General features: G+C 48.3%; 1 protein-coding gene across 2 annotated transcripts; it reads right to left on the bottom strand.

Moving 5' to 3' along the window:
* Nucleotides 1-462: 462 nt before the first annotated feature.
* Nucleotides 463-9,366, bottom strand: Upk1a (uroplakin 1A). 2 transcript variants are annotated; one of them, XM_047527638.1, is made up of 8 exons: nt 9,279-9,366; nt 8,588-8,672; nt 6,772-6,972; nt 4,078-4,152; nt 3,838-3,945; nt 2,502-2,681; nt 1,015-1,098; nt 463-937 (listed from the first exon to the last, which is right to left on the bottom strand). In XM_047527638.1, exons 1-8 carry the CDS (start codon nt 9,353-9,355, stop codon nt 893-895), a joined length of 855 nt encoding a protein of 284 aa, XP_047383594.1. In that variant the 5' UTR covers nt 9,356-9,366; the 3' UTR covers nt 463-892. The 2 variants fall into 2 exon arrangements, with proteins under 2 accessions (XP_047383594.1, XP_047383595.1); XM_047527639.1 differs by lacking the exon at nt 9,279-9,366 and adding an exon at nt 8,965-9,014.
* Nucleotides 9,367-17,285: the final 7,919 nt, after the last annotated feature.

Raw genomic sequence — 17,285 nt, 5'->3', positions numbered from 1 at the left:
TGTATGTCTCAACAGGCCTTATGATAAACAAGTCCCCTCTGCAACACCATCACTGAACACATCCGTAGCCCCATTACCTATCCAGGTGCCTTCTCTTCCCCAGCCACAGGATGAGCCAATACCTACACAAAGACAGTGAGACTTAAGTCTTGACCTTGACTAAGCCTATTTGGAGAAAGGCCCTTCTTCAATCTTGTGTTGCTGAGCTATAAAGATAAAAGTCTAGTGTTGCTGTAGAAATCCTCTCTGAGAACACAGCAGGTCTTCTGTGAACCCTAGATTGAACTCCTGGATCCAGACATGCCTGAAGCCAGCCCTTTGGACTCTGTCATGAACCAATAAATTCCATTTTGTTTCATTCAGTGCGAGTTGGAATTCTGCCAGCTGTATCAGAAAAGCTCTTGTTCGTTCACCCTCGCTCGAAAAGAAAACGAATTCATTCATCAATCAATCAGTCAGCATTTATTGAAAATCTGGTCCATGCTTAGTCCTTGACTGGGTAATGATGGGGACAGTGAAGTGGTCATTATAGAACGTGTCCCTCCTCTCATGGCAATCCTAGTCTACCAGAACGTAAATAGAGAATTAAATGGAGTTTAAACAGCAGGAATGGCAATGACATGCCATGACGAAGCTCAGGGAAGTCCCTGAGGACAGGACTTTTAAGGTGACACGTGAAAGATGGGCCGGGAATCAGCCTGGCGATGTGAGGTTGAGGGTGAAGAGCCCAGGCACGCAAATCCAGAGGTTTGGGGGACACACCTAAGGCTAGTAAGACTTAGAACCCTGGAAAAGAATCTTGGGACTGGAAGAGGGGAAGGGCAAGGTTCCCCTGGAGGCCCGAGCTGCAGGGTGAGGACACCGAGGTGCGTCCGCGGCCTGTCCTTGTTCCTCAGAGCGTGGTGTAGAAATACATGGCCATCAGCATCACGGGCAGCTGGGTGAGGAGGCAGTGAGGTGGGGCGCCCCGGCCGACACCCCCATCCCGCCCGGCCCCTGGGCTCCCCCTCTCACCGTCCACATCAGGAGGGCAAACCCAAACCAGGAGATGCCCCAGGTGTAGCTGTCGATGGCATGGCCAATGTGCTCGAAGCAGCCCTGGCAGGGGGACAGTGGGGCTTGAGAAGGTGCCCTGGGAGGCTGGGACAGTCACTGTGCGCCCTTGGAGTAGCCACTTCTGGCCCCAAGTCTTGGTCTCCCCACCTGTGCCACGGGATCATGGTGATGTCTACCTCCCAGGCAGGTTTGGGGGAGCGGGGAGGGGAGGGTGAACCCAGATCCTGAGCGAGGAGGTGCCGCGCTGGTGGCGGCCCTGATGTGCCAGTCCAAGGGTGATTTTGTGTGAAGCCCACTTTCCATGCCGCCTACAAGTCCCAAGAGTCTGAAATTCACCCTTAGGTTCAGCCTGTTTCCTTCACCTGCCCATTTAGAGATGGGGCTGAGTGGGGCCAGAGTGCCACAGCCCCAGCCTGGCAGCAGCCACAGGCTCAGGGTGTATGTCCTAGAGTCACAGCTGGCCCAGCGGGGCGCCGACCTTGCCATTTTTCCATGGTAAGGCCTTCATATTATTCCGACCCACTGAACCTCAGTTTTCCCATCTGTGAAGTGGCCACAAGAACTCCATGACATGATGCATGGAAGCACTCTGCACAGAGTTGGGGCTTGAGAAATGGCTGTCCTGTTCTGACCCTGCTAATGATTCTTCGCATCTGGGCTCCCCAGTCCCTGACACCTGACCTAGGACACGCCATTGTAGGGTCCCAGGCAGCCAAAGCAGTTAGTGGGACCAGTTCTCTTCTTGGTCTACCTGTCTCTGACCTGGTCTTGTGGTAAAGTACCTCGTTGGTTCCCAATTGCCTGAAATCCATTCCCAGCTCACTAGTGACTGACCTCTCTGTTTTATCATCCGTAAAATGGGGTTATTATAATCTCTACCTCATAACGTTGTCATGAGGATTAAATAAGCCGGAAAGCGCTTAGAAGATTGTTTTGTACAAAGGAAAGGCTTGGGAAATGTGGGTGGTTATTGATGCTGTGCTTCTTGTTACTCTCATTTCTGGACAGCCTGAGATAAGCTGCAGGTGCCAGGTGTGGGTCAGACAGGTCCTCTGTGCTTGGAACAACAAGGGAGAGAGAAGAGAGAGAGGAAGCCAGAGAGGGGAGGAGGAGAGGGAAGGAGAACAGATAGTGGGAAGGAAAGAGAGAAAGACACAGAGAGGCTGCCGGGCTCCATGGTACACGCCTCTAGTCCCAGCAACTCAGGACGCTGAGGCAGGAGGATCATAAGTTCAAGGCCAACCCAAGCAACTTAGCAAATCCCCTGTCTCGAAATTTTAAAAATAGAAAATAAAAAGGGTTGGGGATGTAGCTCAGAAGTACAGTGCCTCTGGATTCAATCCCTGGCAAAAGAAATAAAGAAAAATCCCAGAAAGGAAGTGTTGGGAGGAAGCAGAGACCAGGAACGGATGAGTAGACAGATACAGCAAAGGGAAGGGACATACCTTAGTGAACAGGTAGTCTACATGTCCCACGCGGCAGCCCTGTTCATTGAGGGGGATGAAGTTCCCTGTCCGGCGGCAGCACAACGGAGGCCAGGGGAACACCACCTCTGGAGTGGCCGCCCTAAAGGTCGATGTGTAGTTCACCCAGTCCATGGGACCAGATGTGCCACAGCATTCTTGCTGGAGAGAAAGTAGAGGGTGAGGTAGGCTGGGGCTCAGAGAGGACAACCACTTGCCTGCGGTCACACAGCAGGGAGAGGCAAGTTTGGCCTTTGCCACAGTTGGACTCAACTTGTTTGGGTCTTGGGGCTCAAATTGTGTGTGTGTGTGTGTGTGTGTGTGTGTGTGTGTGATTCTCTGTATGTGAGTGAGCAAGAATCACTGGTATTTGTTCCAGGATGAGGAGACTGATGGGAGATTTGGATCAAACACAAACTCATGATTTATTTTAAAAATTCTTTTGTCAACAACTTTTAGACACCAAAAGGCAGAGGGTGTTTAATTGTGGCCCCTGAATGAAAAAAAGATGAACTTGGGCATCCTTCAAACATGGCTCAGCTCCTGGCCAGCTGTCGCGTTTGGGCTGAGTTGGGACCTCACTTTCCCTTATGAGCTGAGCTCATCTTCTTCCTCTTCTCCTGTGGTATCATCTTGGATTTATTTATGAACGTGGCTTCTGGAACCTGGTGGCCTGGGGTTGACTCCTTCTAGTTCTAGGACTGACCAGCTGTGAAGCCTCATTTGAATGGCCAGTCCTTCAATCTCTTGCCTCAGTTTCCTCAGTGAGAAAAAGCTGATCTCCTGCTCGGAGGGGGTTATAAGGATGGAATAAGCTGTCAAAGTGTTTTGAGGGCCAGGGTTGAGATCAGAGGCAGGGCACCTGCCTAGCAGGTGTGAGACCCTGGGTGTTTTGAACAGTGCAAAACAAAAGTTAGTGATCTTTTTTTTTTTTTTTTTTTTTTTTTTTTTTTTGCGGTATTGGGGATCGAACTCAGGGCCTTGTGATTGCGAGGCAAGCACTCTACCAGCTGAGCTATCTCCCCAGCCCTACTGATCCATTTTTGATGGTTCTCATTGATATGATTACTGTGCAGACAATATGGATTCAGGCTGTCGGGTTCAAAGCCCAGCTCTGCCACTTACCAACCATATGACCCTGGCCAAGTGACTTTTCCTTTTTGGGCCTGTTACTCTCTGGCAAAGGGAGATGAGCAGAGCCCTTCCGCTGGTAGGGATCCCGTGAATGGACGCCTTTGAAGACTCATTCATCTACAATTGGGCCTTCGCCCGGCCCACAGAGCCAGGCCCGCCCGGGAGCCCCGCCCACCTCTCCCACCTCAATCATGATGCGGTCCCAAAGGCGGGTCAGCTCCTGGCCCTGGTCGGTGTCCGCGCTGTAGAAGGTGAGCATCTGCTTGGTGATGAGGGACGGGTTGGACACCATCTGCGGAGGACGCGGAAGAGCAAAAGCCCGCGGGGCTGGGTGGGGAAGAGGTCGCCCTCCACCCACTCCCGGGACCCTCACCACTCCCGCTGCGCCGCCCCCGCCGTCGCCCCTCCCCGGGCCTGGGCTCACGTAGTCGCGGTGGGTGTAGGACGTGATGCAGGAGGCGCACTCGAAGATGTAGACGATGAGCATGAGCACCAGGTACTGGGGAGAGACGCAGGTCAGGACGGTCAGGCCCTGGAGGGACGGACCCCTGGGTAGAGAGGGCATGGGGGCAGCTCGGGGTAGAGAGCGGGGTGAGACCCTGGGTTCCATCCCTAACGCTGCGGATGGGGAGGGGGGAAGAAACAGGACTTTTAAAAACAGTGCAGGCCAGTGTGAATGACCACACCTAGTGATGGCCCGTGGGAGCTTACTGTACAAGTCTTTCAGCTTTTCTTTTCTTAATTTTTTTTTTTTTTTTTTTTTTTTTTGCAGTGCTGGGGATTGAACCCACGGCCTTGTGCTTTCGAGACAAGCACTCTACCGACTGAGCTATCTCCCCAGCCCACAGCTTTTCTGTATACTTAAAATATTTTGCAATAACATATTAAGGGAGGGGCTGGGGAGATAGCTCAGTCGGTAGAGTGCTTGCCTCGAAAGCACAAGGCCCTGGGTTCAATCCCCAGCACCCAAAAAAAAAAAAAAAAAAAAAAAAAAAAAAAAAAATTAAGGGAAATGAAGGAACTATAAATATACAATGTATTCCCCAAAGTTAACTGTTGGAATCAGTAAAATAAATGTCTACTATGAAAAAAAAAAGGCCGGGTGCAGTGGTGCATGTTGGTAATCCCAGTGGCTCCAGAGGCTGAGGCAGAAGGTTTGTAAGTTCAAAGCCACCCTCAGCCACTTAGTGAGGCTCTGTTTCAAAATAAGAAATATATTTAAAAAGGGGGGGGGGTCTGGGGATGTGGCTCAGTGGTTAAGTGCCCCTGGGTTCAATCCCTGGTACGTAAATAAATAAACAAGCAAATAAATAAAAAGATATTATTAAGACAACCAGGGACATTATTTAGGCATAGACTGGGTAGTGGAAGATAGGAAGGAATTAGGGGTCATTGTGCACTGGTGTACCAATGTCATAAAGGGGGAAAAAAATCCCAAAATTTGGTGTTTCATGAAAATTCTTCTGTCCTCAGTCCTCACCCTCAAGGCAACAGGACTCTGGGTGCGGATGTGCCAGCTCCATTGCTGAGAGATGGGACAATATCACAAAACACACCCATCTGCTTTCAAACAATGTCCTTGTCCCACACAGAAATGTGCACTCAAGTAATTTATAGGTAAGTGGCTCTGAGTCTAGAATGTGCTTCAAAATACCCCAGGAAGAAAAAATGTAGCCAGGTTGAGGGTGGAGTGGAGGGGACAGTGTGGCAGTCTCTTGCTCTTGTGGAAACTGGGCGATGATAGGTTCACGGGGCTCAGAATGCCGCTCACTCTGGTCTATGTTTGAAATTTCCCATAATAAAACATTTTAAAATTCTGTTTTAGTTAATAACAAACTGAAAGGGGAGCCAGACACAGACACGTATATATCTTTTAAACTGATTTGGTGATCTTTTAGGTCTTTGATTAAATTGCTATGCTAGAAAATTAAATATAGGATAAGAAAAAAAAAAAGATGAAAGAAAGGAGGGCGAAAGGAGGAAGGCAGGGGAAGGAAGGCCTTCTACAGGTCTATCTTATGCAGGAGGAAACCACAGTCCCCCAGGCCAGCCGATGGGCCACCTCTCAGGCCCTGCCCCGTCCCCCTACCTGTCTGCCCGCTGGCTCCCTGGCTTCCTCCCTCCTTGGCTGGCCTCCTCTGGCCTCAGAGCCTGTGCTTTTCTGTTCCCTCCCCTTGGAATGCTCTTCCTCCGTGCTCCTGGCTCACTCCCTCACCCCCTCAGAGCTGTGCTTTCTGGGCTGCGAGGGCTTCCCTTTCCCTTCCCCAGCGCTTCCTCGTTGCTCCCCTAGGTCAAGGGCTTTTATGGTTTCCTCACTGTTGTGCCCCCGGTGCCTAGTGTGGGGCTTGGCATGGCTTCCTGCTCAAGAAACACTGGCTGACTGAGGAAGTGGCTGCTCCTGAGACTCCAAAAGACCCTCTGCCATCCAGGGGGTACAGCACCACCTCTCTTCCCACAGGGTCTGCACTGGGATCCGTGCTCTCCTAGTTACCTGGGAGAGGCCATGGGCCTCTTTGAGCCTCAGTTTCTTCATCTGGTAAATGGATTGAAAAGCACTGACTTTAAGGGCTTCTGGGAGGACTGAGAGAGCTCATTTGCCAAACTGCTTGTCCTCACGTCAGGCACGCGAGCTGCTCTTGGCAAGCGTGTGTTATTGTCGGCAGAGATTAAGGGCATGGGCTTCAAGAGCTGGACTGCTCAGGCTTCACCTGTTTGTGTGAGCCTGCATAAGCGACTTCACCCCTCTGAGCCACAGCTTCAATTTCTGTCAAATAGGGTCACAGTGATGACGACAGTCTCATGTGGAGCTGTGAGGGATAAATGAACTAATCCATGAGTCACTTAGCTCCTGGCACTAGGCGGTCGCTCATACATGGGGCTCCGATCCTAGCCTGTGAGCTGCCCCCCACACCCCATTCTCCAGTTTTCTTTGCACAATGGGAGTAACAGGGCGCCTAGTTTAGAGGGCTGTGGGACAATCACATGGAACAACGCCCACGAGGCTCTGAGTGAGGCACCATGCAGGATTCACGCGTGGCTGTGGTCGCGCTTGTTAGAACTCTGCAATGGTGCTCTCCACACACATCTGTCCCCACCCCAACCTCTCCAGGGGCCTCACCGTGAGGATCATGGACCGCCGGCGGCAGAGCGCTGCTCCCACACCAAAACTGGCCACCACGAAGAAGGAGAAGCCACAGAAGATGGCAATCCAAGCGCCAGCGAAGACGTCATCCTTGCCCGAGACGCCCATCAGTGGGTACACCCGGTATTGGTCAGCTGTCACCCATACAGTCTCGGCAAACAGGGCCAGGCCTGACAGCTGGACAGGGCAGCTAGTTAGGAAGGTCTGCACGGGGCTGGCAGCCCAGCTCCACGAACCTCCATGAGCAAGTCCCTCCCCCAGTCAGAGGCTCCCCTGCCATCTTGGTAAAGTGGGTACAGAGTGGCAAAGCCCCTGTCACCTATGAGCAGGGATGAGACTGGGTAGAGGCCAGGAGGGAAGGGAGGGCCTAGCCAGCCCCCACCCCCATATCCCAGCTGCCAGTTGCTTCAAGGATAAAAGGAGATGCCACATGCAAAGCCCAGAGCACGTGACTGGCACAGACAAGCTGCTTAGTCATGCTGCCTTCCTTCAGCCGCGCTGCTAGTCGCCAGGGAGGGGAAGCGATGGCCACGGCCCTAAAAACGACAGGTGCATCAGCCTTTCGGTCCAGCGATTCCACTGCCAGCAATCAATCCCACAGATACATCTGCCCGGGCAGGAAAACCACAGCCCACAAAGCTGTTCCCCGCAGGACATGGTGAGACCAGGAGGCCCTACAGTGGAGTGGAGTGCAGCTGTCAGAGGCGCCTGGGGACTCTCTGAGGCCTCATATGCAGTAGCTTAGAGTGTGAGCAGGAGAAAACAGGGGGTGCAGAGCAGGATGTGGAATGAGCTACATTTGGAGCAAGAAAGGGAGAAAATAGGTATATATACATGTATATGCATGCATATATATGAATACATATGTATGTATGTATATTCCTGTTTGCTTACAGAAATACTGGAGAAATGAAAAATCTGGCTCCCTCTGGGGTGCATGGAGAACAAGGAGGGAGAAAGGCTTCTCCGTGGACAACTTGGACAACACTAAAAACTAACATGTACAGAAAATGCCACACTCAACTGTGTTGCAGGCATTGGTCCAAGTATCTGCCTTCTGTGTGGTAATCATTTTTGTTACCAGCTGTAGTGTCCTGTGGTTGTTCTGGTCAAAGCAAATAGTAACCAGGTGTGCCCAACTCTACTCCAAGCACAGGAATTCAAGAACTCATTCCGTCCTCACAGCGTTCCTGTTTTAGCTCCATTCTCCTGATGAGAAAACTGAGGTCCAGAGACGTTGTATCATTGGACCCAGGTCTCACAACTAGACAGTGGCAGAGCTGGGATCTGAACCCAGGCTGCCTGGCTCCAGAGCCATGTGCAAGCACCATATATTTAAAGACAACATTAATTAAAAGACATTGTTATGGTTTTGGTAATAATAGTAATAGAGCACTTGCTTAGCATGCCTGAAGTCCTGGGTTCCATCCCAGCCCCAAAAAGTATAAGAAAAAAAAAGATTATTCCTTTTGTGGGCCTCTTGTGTGCCGGGAAGTCACTCTGTGACTGTAGCTAGTATTTATTGAGCACTTTTTCCTGAGTTGAGGGTCATACGTGGATTAATCTCTACAACAATCCCTACAATAAAGACAACCTATAGATGAGGAAGAGGAGGCAAAGAGGAGTCAGGTTGCCCCCCGAGGTCACAGCAAGGGGAGGCAGAGCTGGGGTTTGAGCCATGCACTCTGACTGGAGGCTGAGCCCTGGTTCACTGCAGAGTCCTGGGCCCTCAGCCCCCACCCAGGCTCAGGGCCACCACCTCCCCCCACACACCCACTGGGCCATGTCTCACCAGAATGATGATGTTGCCCACGACCAACAGCCCCACCACAACCGGAGATCCCTTCTCCCCGTCTGCTGCTGCAGAAGCCATAGTCCTGGGTGGACACATGGGCAGAGATGAGGCCAGGCAAAGGCCAGGCAGGGAGGGGGCCCAGCAGGACTGCGTGTCTCCATTCCACACCCAGAGGCCTCCCAGCTGCCCAAGGATGCTCTGCTTTTTTGCAGGGGCACAGCTGTACCCATGTGCCCAGCCTCCCACAACCCTGTAGTGAGCCTTTTGCAGCAGAGGAAACCTAGGCTCAGGCAGGGCAGTCACTGGCTAGAACTCAGCCTCAGCCCCTCCCAGCACCCCCTGCCCAGTCCAGACTCCCAGAGCCCCCGCCTCACCTTCTCTGCCCAAAGCCTCTCTGGTCAGCCCCACCCACAGCAGCTCCCTAAATATGCTCAGGCCCCTCCTTGGGCCAGTCTCCAAGGAATGGAGGAAGCTTCTGGAGGAGGGGACAAGAAGCCCAGAGGGCAGACCAGGATGGGAGAACAGATTTTATGAGCTCCCGCCATGCAAATGATTTATAGACCTGAAATTCTAGATTGTGCTAATATCTGGCCATCTGGGCAGGGTAATGTGCCCCTGGCCTCTGGTTCCCAGGCTGCAGTGGTGCAGGAGGAGGGTGGGGGGCTGAGTACACCACCTGATATCCCACCTGGTATCTAGGACATGGGCTTTCTTGGGAGCCTGAACCAGCTTCTTGTCAGGTCCATCTGAGGCAGGTGGCTTCATTGCTCTGAACCAGGAACCCAGTTGGAGAACCAGGCAAGGACCAGGGACCCCCAACTCCTATCCTGGCAGGCAGAAAAGGAGGACAGAGTCAGACCAAAGCAGGGTGATGGGGGAAGCCATGAGGGGTGAGGTAGAAGGCATGCTTAGGAGGCTGATTATAGAGGCTGATTATAGAGGCTGTGGGCTGAGGAGAGGATGATGTGTGAGATGAGTGTAAGAGGGGGAAAAGAGTGTGTCAGCAAAAACGAGGGGACCAGCGGGGGGGCGGGGTGTGCAAACCTGTAATCCCAGATGCTGGGGAGGCTGAGGCAGGAGGATCATGAGTTCAAAGCCAGCCTCAGCAAAAGCGAGGTGCTAAGCAACTCAGTGAGACCCTGTCTCTAAATAAAATACAAAATAAGGCTAGGGATGCGGCTCAGTGGTGGAGAGCCTCTGGGTTCAACACCCAGTACCAAAAAAAAAAAAAAAAAAAAAAAAAAAATCAACCAACTCAAAAAAAGAAAAAGAAAAGAAAAAAGGAGGGGTACATTGAACGGGCTTAGTGGGAGAAAAGTAGCCCCCCAACCCCCCCCCCCCCCACACACACACCACAGTTGAAAGTTTCTTCAGGCTGCAGAATCAAAGAGATCTAGGGATGGCACACCAGTAGTTTCAGTAGGAGCTGAGGCAGGAGGATCGCAAATCCGAAGTCAGCCTCAGCAACTTAAAGAGTCCCCGTCTCAAAATGAAAAATAAAAAAGAGCTGGGTTGTAGTTACGTAGCCTGAGTGTTGGCCTGGCATGTTCGAGGCCCTGGGTTCAATGCCCAGCCCTGGGATTGGGGCGGGTCGGGAGGGAAAGAGATCTAGAATCAAATCCTAGCTCTACCTCCTCAGTGCGGCGCGACCTGGCGTGTTCATCTGCAAAATCAGTGCTCTCAGAGCACGTGCGCAGGCGGCGGTGGGAACTGAGTGAAGGCACTTTGCAAGGGACAACGCTGCAAGCCTCGCCGCTGCGCTCCCGAGAGCCCCATGTTCTCTCCTCTGCCGCCCTCTAGTGGCGCAGCGCTGATTCCGCAGACGAAAGTGTTGACTTGGAGTCCCGAGACCTTCCCTCGACTTTCTCAACCCAGAGCATTTGTCTTCTCTGCGAGTCCACCTTCCCCACCGCACGCTAACAAACTGCATTTAACATTCCATCGTTATTATGCCCGCCTCAGAGACTGAGTGAGACCCTGTCTCAAATTAAAAAGGGCTGGGGATGGAGCTTAGCGGTAGAACGCTTTGGGGTTCAATCTCCTGTGCCAAGAAAAACGAACAAACAAATAACAACGAAATAAAAAGAAGACACTGGCTTGGTTAGTAAAGTGCTTGAGATGTTTTCCAGTGAGAATGGTTAATTTGGTTGTGTCAATCCACTTGAGTTAAACTAGTTTTTCTCTTTAGATTTACATTTATATTAAGGGGCAACAAGAAAATTTAAATAATAATGTGTATGAACTGTCAAGTATATCTTACAAGTTTTGACTTAAATAATTTACAAAACAACAGAGCCTTGCCATTCATCTGAAATGTTAAATTTTCAAATAGTCAGCAACTCTTAGTATTTGCAAGTCATATAAAAGGTCTAATAAAAGCAAAAAAGTTGTCATCAATGGGGCATTAATATGCCACCAGTCATAAAGGGCTGCATTTTGTTTTGCAGAGTGAAGCAAGTGTTCTTTGATTTTGGGCTTGGATTTTCACTATTATTTCTTATTGCTCACATGTCAGTATTCCAAAGAATAAATGTGAAGTGTTAATTGTTGCCTTTTAAAAACTACAATGTCATTCTCCTAAAGCTAAACATATGACTACCCTATGACCCAGCCATCTGTCCCTGGGAATTTCCCCACTTCTGTCGATCAAATGTGGTGAATGTAACTCAGAATATTCCCAAACTGGAAACCACTGAAATACCCCTCAATGGTACAGGGGAGCCGGGCATGGTGGCACAGTCTGTAATCTCATTGGCTGTGGAGGCTGAGGCAGGAGGATTGCAAGTTTGAAACCTCAACTTAGCAAGGCCCTAAGCAACTTAGTAAGACCCTGTCTTAAAATAAAAATAAAAAGGACTGGGGATATGGTTAAGACCCTGTAGGTTCAATCCACTGTACCAAAACACAAAAAAAACAAAAAACAAAACAGTGTATAAATAGGTGTCTACATACAATGAATAATATTCAACAATAAAAGAGAATGAACTGCTGATTCATGTAACTTCAGGGGTAAATTTCAAAAGCATTAGGCTAAACTGAAAAAAGACAATCCTCAAAGACTGCAATTGCGGGGCATGTTGGTGCACACCTGTAATCCCAGCGGCTCAGGAGGCTGAGGCAGGAGGATTGCAAGTTTAAAGTCAGCCTCAGTAAAAGCAAAGCAACTCAGTGAGACCCTGTCTCTAAATACAAAATAGGACTGGGGATGTGCTCAGTGGTTGGATGCCCCTGAGTTCAACCCCTGGTACCCCCCCAAAAAAATTTCTGAGGCTGGCTTTGAACTTGCGATCCTCCTGCCTAAGTCTCCTAAGCTGCTGGGATTACAGATGTGCCTGGCTGTAATTACCGTGCCTTCTGTAATGCAGTCTTATGGTATCATGGAGACATGGAGAAAGACTCTTTTTGAAGCAACTGTCTCCTCAATGTCTTTCCAACCTTGTGTAGAGTGGACCTCAACAGGCTCAGCATTTGACTAGATTTTTATCACAGATTTTCATTGTATTTTTTTTTTATATTTTTGTAGTGCTTGGAGTGTGTTTATTTTTAAGATGAGATGCTATGTTTTGTTTTCCATTTTCAGTGGTGCAAGTTTTCTTAACTTTTTTATTATAAAATAATTCAAGCATACAAAAACATAATGTAATAAGTTATATTTTATTTAAATACTGATATACTTACCACTGGGCTTTGTCAAATCTAAGTATTTTTCTACATTCACTGCAATTTGTCTTTTGGTTTTTGTTTGTTTGTTTTTGGGTACTGGGGATTGAATCCAGGGGCACTTAACTACTAAGCCATATCCCCAGTCCTGTTTATTTTATTTTGCTTTCTTTTCTTTTACTTTATTTTATTGGGGTACCAGGGATTGAACCTTCCACATTCCTTCCATCTTCTTTTTTAGATTTCAGATGTCAGGGATTGAGTTAATTCCACACCTTCAGCAATTTAGCGAGACTCTGTCTCATAATAAAATATAAAAATGGGCTGAGGATGTAACTCAGTGGTAGAACCCCACTAGGTTCAATCCGCAGTACCTCAAATGCTGGCAAGGATGTAGAGAAGAGGGTACTCGTACATATTCTTGGTGAGAACTAGCACAACCATTATGGAAAACACTATGGAGGTTCCTCAATAATTACAAACAGAACTGCTGTATGATCTAGCCATCCCACTTCTAGGTATTTATCCAAAGGAAAGGAAATCAGTATATCAAAGAGATGTGTGCACTCTCGTGGTTATTGCAGCATTGTTTATCAGACGTGTGTGTGCGTGATGCCAAGGATTGAACCCAGACCCTTGGGCATGTTCAGCAGGTGCCCTACCCCTGATTTATATTCTCAGCCTTGTTGCAGCATTATTTACAATAACCAAGATATGGAATCAACTGATGTGTCCATTGACATGAATGGATAAAGAAAATCAATCTCTCTCTCTCTCTACACACACACACACACACACACACACACACACACACACCCTGTTGAGCCTTAAAAAAGAAATCAGTCCTGTTGTTTGTGAGAACAGGGTTGGGGTGAAGCTGGAGAACATTATTCTAAGTGAAATAAGTCAGGTAGAGAATACAAACACTGCACTTTCTTACCTACATGTGGACTTTTAAAGGATTGAACTCACAGAGAGAGAAGTAGATCTGTGGTTGACATGGCTTGATGGAAGGGGAGACAGAAAGATTTTTGTTAAAGGGTATTGAGTTCCAGCTAGACAGGATGAACAAGTTCTGGAGATCTGTCTGCAGCGGGGTGACTGTAGTTAATAATGAATCATATACTTGAAATTGCTAAGAGAGGAGATCTTAAATATTTTACTACAAAGAATAAGTATGTGAGGTCATGGTCATGGGTATGTTAATTAACTTGATTTAATTATTTTACAAAGTATACACATATCACAACATTCTGCTATCTACCATAGATATATTTTTTTAATTTGTCAATTATGTCTTAATGAAAGTTAAAAAAAAAATAAAAATCAGCAAAGGATTTGAATAGACATTTCTCCAAAGAAGATAGATGGGTAGCCAATAAACACATTAAAGGAAGCTTGACATCACTTCGTCATCAGGTAAATACAAATTGAAACTATAATGAGATGCTACTTCATGACACTCAATGGTACAGTTATTATCAAAAAACAGGGAAAATAATAAAAGTTGGTAAATATGTTGAGACCCTGGAACCTTCATACATCGCTGGGGGAATGTAAAATGGTAGGGAAGCTGTGGAAGACAGTTTGGTTGTTCCTCAAATAGTTAAACACAGTGTTACGTGGCCCAGTTACTCTACTCCTAGGTATATATGCAAGATCATTGAAAATACACATTCACACAAATATGTATATATGGATGTTCAGAGCAGCCTCATTCATGATATCCCCAAAGTGGAACCAACCTAAATGTTGATCACCTGATGAATGAATAAAAAATATGTGGCATATGCATACAACGGAATATTATTCAGTCATAAAGAGGAATGAAGGACTGATTCTTCTTATAGCATGGACAAAATGTTATGCTAAGTGAAGGGAGCCAAATGCAAAAGGTCGTACATATAGCACATGATTCCATTTATATGAGATGTTCAGCCCAGGTAAATCCACAGGGATAGAGAATAGATTAGTAGGGTGCAGTGGCACACACCTAATAATCCCAGAGGCTTGGGAGGCTGAGGCAGGAGGATTGCAAGTTCAAAGGCAGCCTCATCAAAAGCAAGGCACTGGGCTGGGGATATAGCTCAGTTGGTAGAGTGCTTGCTTAGCATGCACAAGGCCCTGGGTTCAATCCCCAGCACTGCCAAAAAAAAAAAAAAAAAAAAAAAAAAAAAAGCAAGGCACTAAGCAACTCAGTGTCACCCTGTCTCTAAATAAAATACAAAATAGGGCTGGGGATGTGACTCAGTGGTTGAGAGCCCCTGAGTTCAATCTCCGGTACCCAATAAATAAATAAATAAATAAACAAACCAATGAGTAAAAGAAAGATCAGTAGAGGAAGGAGAAGAAGAGCAAGGAGGAGAGGGAAAGGGGAAAAACAGGGCTAAAATCAAATTCCATGGAAGTCAAAATGAACCCAGCTACTATGTATAATTATAATGCTCTAAAATAAAATAACCATCTCTCTCTCTCACTTTCCACATTGAGGAAACTATAACATTTGTCTGGTATAATATCCCACCTTCTGCATTCTATGGATTCTTCCTTAGGTCATTTAACTGGTTACCCAGCCCCCATGCATCCTATAAACTGCTCACTAGATCTATCCTAGACTCCCTTGCAGTTTATAGTGTGGTTGTGACCCAGCAGCATCAGCAGCATCTGGGAACTTGTGAGAACAGCAGAATCTTGGGTATCAGCCAGACCTGCCTAATCAGAATCTGCATTTTATTTTATTTTTTTATTTTTTCATTTTTTGGTACTGGGGATTGAACCCAGGGACCTTAACCACTGAGCTACACCCCCAGCCCTTTTTTGTTTTACTTAGAGATGGGGTCTCGCTGAGTTGCTTAGGACTTCCCTGAGTTGTTGAGGCTGCCTTTGAACTTGCAATCCTCCTGCCTCAGCCTCCCAAGTCGCTGGGATTACAGGCGAGTGCCACTGCACATGGCCTAGAATCTGCATTTTAACAAGCTCTCCAGGCACCTTGAATGTGCCTCAAATCTTTCTGCATCTTAGAATCCCCTGGGGAACATGAATGCTCTCCATGTCTGGCTGCATATCAGACTCATATATAACTTTCTGGGTTTGGACCTGGACTTACGATTTAATAAAATGCCCCCCCCGTGATCAAACTAGAGATACTAAATTAGAAAGTTTATATTAAGGTTTGATTTTACAAAACAGTTTTTGTAAGAATATTCCACAGGTTAAAACTTCATTTCCAAATGCATTTACTTCAACAAAGATGATATATTTAAACGTCAAGGACCACCCAGTGATAGGCAGACTTAGCCACGCCCTGAAACGTGAAGCTTGGGCACTACAGTAAAGGCTGGAATCTCAGCGTGCTCCTTTGGGTCAGCTGAGCAGCAGAGGACTGGAGATTAATGGGTCAGGTGGGAAAGCAGAATATCCTGCTGGAGAGAGGGGGACTTCAGAGCTGGCGCCTGTGTGAAGGAGAGAAGGTGGGAAGAGAGAGAGAGAAGTCACAGGGAGGCCACAAGATGGCGGGAGGGGGTGAAACAAGGAGAGCCCTAGGATGGGGTAGTAGGGTTTTTTTTTCTCAAATGTGTGGAGCACCAAGTGTATGCTCAGTCCTGAACGAAGGTGAAGCTCATGGTGCACATAATGAGCTTTCTGCATGCTCAGCCCTGAGCGGGGCCATGCTGGGAACACAGTAGGCACCAAGACAGCCCTGTTCTTGGCCTCCAAAGCTCACAGTGGAGTGGAGGAGACAGACATTGACCAGAGAGTGGCAGCCCAGAGTGGTCAGGGGATGATGAAGTGACCAATGACACACAGCCTGAATGATCAGGGTCATGATGGAGAAAACAGAGGTGACTGTGGAAGCCCAGAGGAGGTGCTCGGCCCAGCCTGGAGCCTCCAGGAGGCTTCCTGGAGGAGGGGCCATTGAAGGAGAGATGGTGGTTGGTAGTGAAAGGCAAGGAGGGATGATCCTGATGGAGGGAGCGAGTAGGACTTGAGGTGGACAAGCACCTTGGGGTGTCCACAACATCCAAGGGACGCTGCCTTAGTGTCTGGTTGATGCAACTGCAGACCAGGGACCGGTGACCTCTGAAGAACAGAGGCTGATTTGGATTTGTGGTGGTGGAGGCTGGGAAGTCCAAGAGCATGGTGCTGACATCTGTTTGCCTTCTGGTGAGGACTTCCTGCTGCCTCAGCTCCAGGTGGCACACGGAGGGGGAGGCGGGGCTGTGGAAGAGAAGCAGAGCACCAGGGGCTGCCTGGCGCCATAAGAAGCCACCCTTGAGGTAGCTAGGCCTGTTCCAAGAGTGCACGAACTCATGCCCACAAGACAGCATTGATCTTTTCGTGAGGGCAGATCCCTTGCGACCCAAACACCTTTTTAAATGACCCTGTTGACTTTCAACACTGTTAGAATGGGGACCAAGCTCAACATGAATTTTGATGGGAAAAATCAGATTCAAACTATAGCAGAGGCCAAAGTGCCTGGAGCAACTAATATTTAAAGAGCATTTCCAACGCACAGCACACGGTTCTAGGCGCTTGAAATGTTTCAGGCACTGTCCTAGGCATCCTTGATGTACTATCTCTTTTTGCGGGGAAGGAGGTACTGGGGATTGAACCCAGGAGTGCTTTACCACTGAGGCCCATCCCCAGTACTTTTTATAAAAATTTTATTTGTTTATTTTTATGTGGTGCTGAGGATCGAACCCAGTGCCCACATGTGCCAGGTGAGCACTCCACCACTGAGCCCCATCCCCAGGCCCCCAGCCCTTTTAATTTTTTATTTAGAGGCAGAGTCTCGCTAAGTTGCTTAGGTCCTTGTTAAGTTACTGAGGCTGGCTTTGAACTTGCGATCCTCCTGCTTCAGCCTCCAGAGTCATTAGGATTATACACATGTGCCAATGGGCCCAGCTCCACATACCATCTCTTGGAATCTGCAGAACCACCCTGTGAGAAAGGTATTGTCATTAGCCTGATTTTACAGCTGAAATGGATGCACAGAAAGGTCACATAGTTTTCCCAGCATCTCACAGCTGGTGAG

The sequence above is a fragment of the Sciurus carolinensis genome, chromosome 16, assembly GCF_902686445.1.
Source record: "Sciurus carolinensis chromosome 16, mSciCar1.2, whole genome shotgun sequence".
Classification (NCBI taxonomy): domain Eukaryota; kingdom Metazoa; phylum Chordata; class Mammalia; order Rodentia; family Sciuridae; genus Sciurus; species Sciurus carolinensis.
The sequence above is the reverse complement of the archived record's forward strand: the minus strand, read 5'-3'. Positions and strand labels throughout refer to the sequence as shown.

What these genes read in the sequence shown, in the direction of transcription:
- Upk1a (XM_047527638.1), bottom strand. Translation starts at nt 9,355, where the DNA reads ATGAAGCCACCTGCCTCAGATGGACCTGACAAGAAGCTGGTTCAGGCT. An exon ending in CCTACACCCACCGCGACTAC is followed by an intron (nt 3,946 to 4,077) that starts GTGAGCCCAGGC and finishes CGTCCTCCGCAG; the next exon opens with ATGGTGTCCAACCCGTCCCT. An exon ending in GGGACCGCATCATGATTGAG is followed by an intron (nt 2,682 to 3,837) that starts GTGGGAGAGGTG and finishes CTTTCTCTCCAG; the next exon opens with CAAGAATGCTGTGGCACATC.